The following is a 7,336-nucleotide window of genomic DNA, read 5'->3' on the forward strand; positions in this document are numbered from 1 at the left end:
TAGCAATGTCCTTGTTTCTAGAAATGCTGCCTGTAAAACTTTACAGGGGCCAACATGTCTGGGACATGACCTCACTGGACATGATCCCGCAGGCGGGATTATACTACAAACCCTTGAATGCCATTGCTTTGCTTTAACATAGGCCTGATTTGTAAACAGTAGCTTTCCAACACTCATGGTAAGCTTAAATAAACTGATCACAGCAGAAGGGCATGTTTGAAGGAAATGCTGATAGAAATATGGAAGCTGCCATTGGGGATCTCTTCCTGCTTGTTTACTGGCTGTCTCTTGCTTTAGTGTATATATATGCTATAAATATGTAATCAGTGAAGTCAGAATATACTGTATATACTTGTTCTTGGTTAGTTTTGATGCAAATAGTTCAGCATGACAGCCAGGAAAATTGCATTTTTAAATGGACAGGTCAGTAGTGGTAGCCTCCGTGCAATTGTATACGCCTGCTTTCACTGCAACCCAAAATGCACAATACAAACAACTAATAAACAGAATAAAACAGCAGACACATAAGTGTCTGCAGCCCTTTATTGAAGTTTAAATGTAACTTATATTAAAGACATGTGGGCTAATGCTGTATTGGGGCATTGGCTAATTAACAATGAGGTACCTTTAACGGAGTGTGCCCTACATGTGGCTGCTGCTTCTTTCTTGAAAAATGTTACTTACCTGCAGCCTCTGATGGTGATGTTCTGAAATTCTGACTGTGAAACGGACAGTCGGGGCTGGGGCATATCAATCACAGCAGGTTACTTGCTCACCAGCTCTGCCATCCAGAAAATGTATTTTATTCTTTTGAAGGGATACAAGGCATTCTGAGATTGGAGAAGGGGTATATGAACCTAACAATGTCCCACTGTCCAATCACAGAATGCCTTGTATTCCTTGAAAATAATAAAATACATTTTCTGAATGGATGAGCTGCAGAGCTGGCATGGCTGTAAGTAAATAACATTTTAAAAAAGTAGCAGCAGCCACCAGAGGGGCACACATCATTAGAGGTACCCTATTAGTACCTAGCTAATGCCCCATTAAAGTGTTAGCCCACACTTCTAACACAAAGAAGAAGTGTTAGCCCACACTTCTTCTTTAACTTCTTACGCTGTTCGGCAATTCACTTCAGTCTTGTACGGCTGGTTTTAGCTGTACATGGGCTAAAATCAGCCGTATATCGGCTAAAATCAGCCATACATCAGCTGCCTTCGGCCTGCCGAACGTGCTCTGCATGTTCGACTCAGCCAATCCAACATCTGGATGGCGAGGTACCAAGCAGAATAGAAAAGAAGTGAAAAGAATGAAAAGAAAAAAAAGTTGAAAAATTATTTTTAAAATGATAACAAATAGGAAAGTGAAAAAAATAAAAATATTTTAAAGAAAATAAAAAAAAAACAATTGGGCGGAGCTAGCAGTGACAGCCAGCTCCACCCAACTGTTTCCTATTGGCCGCCAACTGCCAGAGTCTTATAACAGGTCCCGGAAAATGAATAACAACTGGGCAAAGCCGTCCGTAATGTCACAGCCAGCTCCGCCAGTTGTTATTGTTTAATGACAGATCAGCGTCCCCAGGTCATCTGGGGATGCTGATCTGTCATTGCAACTGGGTAGAGCGCAGCTGTCATTTGCATGGAGATCGGTCGGCTTCAACCAACCGTTCTCCATGCTTTGGGTGTCCCTACAGCTCAGCCCAGGCGAAGCATATGCCTTCGGCTTGGCTGAGCCACTCGGCTGCCTGCGGCTGCTGTACGGGCTATTGTGAATGGCCCGTACAGCAGCCCTTTGGTTTGACTGAACCGAAGGGCAGAGGCAGCCGAAGAGAGCCGAAGTATCAGCCAAAGCTATGGCTGGATCATTCGGCTCTTTAGTGAATAACCCCCTTAATCTTTAAGACTCAAGCACCATAAATACAAAATAGAACTGACCAGCCTCAATTTTGTAAAATCCTGTCAATCAATAAACTAGAAGACATTTCCCAAACCACCAGGCTTTTTAAATGACTGCAAATGAAATATAATTAACCATCTAAAAACATGAAAAACACTGCCCACCCACAAAGCAGGTAACATTACCCCCATAAAAGAAAAAACGCAAACTGCAAGCTTCCTGCATGCCAAACAGAGTGAGTATGCAGGATAGCTGGCAGCTTTCTCTCGTAGATACAATTGCTACAAGCCCTTACTAATAGCGTAGAAAAGGTGAGAATACTTTGTCATCGGATGTCAATTTTAATTTCAAAATGTCAGCCAGCAATCCACCAAAGCCACCAATCAGCTGTGTCTCACCCTGTACAGCAAAAGTCGCTGCATCCATTTCTAGCTTCAACATCATCAAGACTTCACCCTGAAATAAAAAGAAGAAAGCCAGCAGACCAGCCCAAAATCCTAGTCATCTTTTAAACTATTAATGCAAATGAATAAAATTGTTAAAGATTATTATAAAGTTTCTTTTGTGAAACTAAAACTAATATAAAATTCTCAGCACAGGTTTGTTTTAATAAAATCTGTGTAGATCATATAAAAATATCATAAAACTAAACTGTTATATTTTGATAGATCTAGACTATCCAGACAGGATTTTCCCCTTATGAGTAAATAGTGGCAGGTTGACTAACCCGTTGGCTTACTATATACCTAGGACACTCCAGGTTGAACTCGATGGACATGTGTCTTTTTTTCAACCTGACTAATGTAACTATGTAACTATGTAAGACCTTTGTACCTGACTCTTCTATTATGTTTGAAGGCCAAGGGCATTAGTAAGGAGTCTTGCTTGTCTGTTTTTGACCTTTTAATTCCTTTATATAACAGATATTACAATGGAAAGCATGGGGTTCACCACTCTGTTGTTTGCTCAGAAGGCATGAGGGTGTATAAGGTGGAGCTGTGACTTTTGGTAGGAATATCTTGCTACAGGAATCCTCTAATTATTTTAAATAGTTCCGCAGGGGTTCCCCAGTGATATTGCAAGCTAACACGTGATTCTGGTTTGTAGTATCCACCATAAATGGAATATCAATTTTCAGTGGGCATATCACCTAAAGGTAGAGACACTTGAAAAACCTAAACCTGTTCATGCTCAGTTGTATGTAAGTTGGTTATAAAGATACAGCACATGTGAGGAGGAATTACCTTGAAGTCAGCTTGCTCTCATTGTATAAATTGCTATGTATGTATTGTTGCTGCTTCCTAATGATTTGAATGGTAACACACTTTACTGGGGGCCTGATGGTAACTTTGGCCCTGTGACAGATGTACATTACTGGGGCCTGTAGTTCCACAGCGTTTGGTTCGTAAAGAAACATGCTCTGCTAGGATCACCTCTTTTACAAAGAACATCTGCTTGTTTTTTAATCCTGTCCTTACTTAGAGTATTGTGACAATGTGTAATTATAGGAGATTACTATATCTCCACTGGTGATAAGAAAAGAAATGTGTGGTCTTTAACTATAGAGAAACAAGCTGCCTCTTTGTTCCTGCCACCTGGTACTGTACCTACTGGTAAATCTGGCTTTAACTTTGGCACATATTTGAAAATACATGCATTTCAGACCACTGCTACTTATGAAACATCACTCACAGGTTATAATTAGACCCCCTTTGTTGGTACTGTACTCATGGTTAATCTCTGGGAAATGGTTTATGAGATCATTTGTTGTAAACTGTGAACTTTCCTTTGCTAGTTGTACACTGACCAAGTGGCTGCCATTTTCTTGTCTGTGAAGATTCTCATTCATCCAGCTCATGGTATATCTGTAAAAAATAAATCAGGGCAACTGGACTTGCTGTATTTTTCTTGAAGACGTTGGATGACCAGTGAAACCTCTTCAAGAAAAATACAGCAAGTCCAGTTGCCTTGACTTATTTTTTACAGATATGCCATTCTCTTGGTTAGCATCTTCATTTCTTATTTGTCATCTTGAAACTTTTAAAGCATTTCCTGTAATCACATTGAACATAGCTACAAGTATGTAGTATTTTGATGGAACTAGGCCAGCCACCTTTTTTATACTGACAAGATGAACTTATAAATGTTCTAATCATGTATGTGTTAATCGCTCTCAACACTAACAGCCTGGGTGAGACATTTTGTCACATCATCTGTAGTGATCCAGTTACTGTCAGAATGTCAGTTTCTGTGTCTGAATGTGCCTGGCCGTGTGATGTGTTCTTGTGATCAGATTAGCTTTGCGCTCTTCAAATATGAGCCGACAACAGGATATCTCCATTCGTGTCCCAAAGGGCCAGAGGGCTTGTTAGTCAAGATAACTCTGTAATTCCCACTCTATCTAGCAGCCATGAGGGGAGGGGACGTGCCATCCTGCTCTCAGCATGGGTTAGTACAGGTCTATAAATGGCACAATGGGAGACTGCACAGACACATAAAAGTACATCAATACTGTATTACCTGTAACAAGGAGAGAGAGTCATTACACTGATGTCACGAAGATATGAATGGGGATATGGCCCTGCCAACGGTGAGTGACTCAGACTGACTTAATAACATACTTGTATATAGCTGCATCCATACAGGCTTATTTATAAGGGCAGATCAATGTTTAATGTATAGTAGTAACCAATCAGAATTCATCCTTTACGGATCTGACTATTGAAATCTGAATTGTGATGGGTTGCTAGGGTTTACAGCAGTCTGCACATAATCATTGCTCTTCACACTTATTACAGAAAAGATTAGCGGTCTAAGCTATAACCATACCAGGGAACTCAGCATTTCTTAATGATTGTGTACTGTTATTTTACTAGGATACCATGTGTTTGCCATCCTGTATGTATATCTTTAGTAAATCAGCAGCCGTTTTGCAATATTACGTTGACACTCTTTGTCTTTCCTTATTTAGGTCCTGACATGTGGCTAGACTACTTTCCATTTGCCAAAGGAGAATGTCAGTCTCCTATTGAACTTCATACACGGTATATCAAACATGATGGCAGCCTGCGGCCATGGTCCCACACTTACCATCCATCATCCTCTCTAACAATCGCCAATGATGGTCGCACTGTCAGGATAGTGTTTGATGATTCTTCAGACAAATCAGGTGATGTTTTCTCTAACAGTTTGTCTTATGATCAGTGCAATCCCTACCAAGGTAGGAATTTAGCCTCAAACAGCTCCCCCTATGGGCCCTTATGGGATGAACTTTCCCCCTACCCCTTGTCTTTCTACTGCCCCTCGCTCCTTTGGATACTCTTGGAAGCACCTGTTTTTACAATTGCAGATATGGATGTTTTGTGTTGTGCTTAGAAATATGGGCCAACGAGGCAGTGCCAAGTTCTGGCCCTGGTGGTGCAAAGGAGCAGAAAACAATGTTAGCAAATGGATACATAGTAAGAGTATATGAGCCCTGGCTCTTCTGTAAAATATGTAAAAATCGAATACATACATGATTATATGCATAGGAATAACACCTGGGCATTCAAATGATGTAATCTGAGAGGACAAATAATGCTTATTGCACTGTTATTGGAAGGGGGCTCCTAGAGTGATTAATGTCCTCCCTGTTATTGCAGGTAAGTGAAATCCTCCTTTAAGCCATTACTTTGGTTAACATAATTTAAACTAATCTATTGCATGTTCTTGTGACAAGATAGAGCTACTACAGTGTGATCACAGGACAATATGCATAATTTTCAGTATAGATTCAGAATAATATTGTACTGTATTGTATTTGCACGGTTTGGTTTGGTTTTATATAGTGTATTCTTGTTTTTGTCAGTTATACCCATTTCCATCAGGGCAATGAATGTCCTTCATTTTAATCCTCCTTAAAGCACCCTCATTTCACATACCCTTATGCACTATGGAGTTTATGCATCATCTGTGCAATACTTACACATTTTTACTGCACTTTGCTGATGTAAACTGAAACATGCCTACACAGGTTCCTTAACATTACAAAATTAATGACTGATATGTTACAGCTCATAAATAGTTCTACTTTAAAATTAAATGTGCACTCTGTGATCAGTATGGCTGACCTAAAGATGTTAAATGATGTAACTCTAATGATGGGGCAGTTCTGTTGTAATACCATATTTATTTATTTATTTACCTAGCGATAAAAGATGGTCCTCTACATGGAACCTACAGACTTCGGCAACTGCAGTTTCACTGGGGTTCTTCTGATGAAAAAGGATCTGAACATATTATAGATGGGCTAAGATATGCTGGAGAGGTGCAGAAAATAATTGTATAGTTTTTTTTTTATTGACTATAGAAATGCAGTGACAAATACACCATGTACTTTCGGTATAAGCCTTCATTTTCTGAGTCTACCACAAGCCATGAGCCACAGCTGAATTTGCTCTAAAGCATATGTATATTATAAATTTATATCTGCCACTGTTTAAGTTTTTGAAAGCAAGACTCAACCCGCAAAAGCATATGGGTTAAAAAGGGCCTCCAGCCCAAACTTCTCAAAAAAAAGCTTGTACAATCTGGCAGATGCAGAATAAAGGAAGAAAGGATATTGATAGTATAACTGAAACCCAAAGTCCAGACCATTCCCTGTGAGCCCAGGCATTTAAGTACCCTTACCCTACCTTGGACTCACAGGATAATACTGCACAGAGTGGGGACACTTTATTACATGGCATCACTCCACTCTCGGCAGTATTCAGGATTGCTGGAGCAAATAGAGAATGAAGAGGAGCTGTGACACCATAGGACCAGACCAAAAAAAGACGCCTGTAAAAAAGGTATGTATACAAAGTTTTTTTAAGGGTCGGGGGTGCTCCACTGGGAGAGTAGGGGGCAGTCACCAATGATTAGACGAATTTTGAGCTGGGAGTTGGGATTTACAGTGAAGGAGATAATGAGGTCACCAGCACACAAGCATTTGCTTGTGACACCATGTTTATCTATACGTCAGTAAAAGACGGATCGATGAAGTGGACCTTGGTGTGCTGCGGACCTCATTATCTCCTTTAGTCTTACAGTGCCATCCGTTGACCATTTCAGCCCCCCATTCAAGCCACACATTAGGATACGTCGGTTTGGCGTGCAATGAGATACCTCTGAGGGCTTTAAAGCAGGGACGTGCGGTCAGGGGAGGCAGGTGAGGCAGAGCCTCACCTAGAATTATGGAGGAAAACGCTGTCAGCTTCATGTCTGAAGCAGACAGCTTTTTCTCCATTGAGATCGGCATCTAACAGGTTACACAGCAACAGAAGGGAAATCCTCCCCGCTGTGTAACCTGTCATGGATGGAGCGCCTCAGCAGTGAGGAGCAAGTGAGGGACAGATAGGCTCCTCCCTGTCTCCTCCCTTCCTCATTTACACTAGTTTGGGGGCAGGGCTTGGTCGGGGGG

The 7,336-nt window shown here is 40.9% G+C and overlaps 1 protein-coding gene across 1 annotated transcript in view; it reads left to right on the top strand.

Moving 5' to 3' along the window:
* Nucleotides 1-4,434: 4,434 nt before the first annotated feature.
* The window catches only part of CA3 (carbonic anhydrase 3), a 12,797-nt gene continuing 9,895 nt past the window's right edge, over nt 4,435-7,336 (top strand). The window contains exons 1-3 of the mRNA XM_018555780.1: nt 4,435-4,486; nt 4,868-5,065; nt 6,084-6,202. Of these exons, the coding sequence (XP_018411282.1) occupies nt 4,447-4,486; nt 4,868-5,065; nt 6,084-6,202 (357 nt within the window). The 5' untranslated portion in view covers nt 4,435-4,446. The remainder of the gene's footprint in view (nt 4,487-4,867; nt 5,066-6,083; nt 6,203-7,336) is intronic.

Source organism: Nanorana parkeri, unplaced genomic scaffold (assembly GCF_000935625.1).
Source record: "Nanorana parkeri isolate BGI_ZX_2015 unplaced genomic scaffold, ASM93562v1 scaffold213, whole genome shotgun sequence".
NCBI classification, from domain to species: Eukaryota; Metazoa; Chordata; class Amphibia; order Anura; family Dicroglossidae; genus Nanorana; species Nanorana parkeri.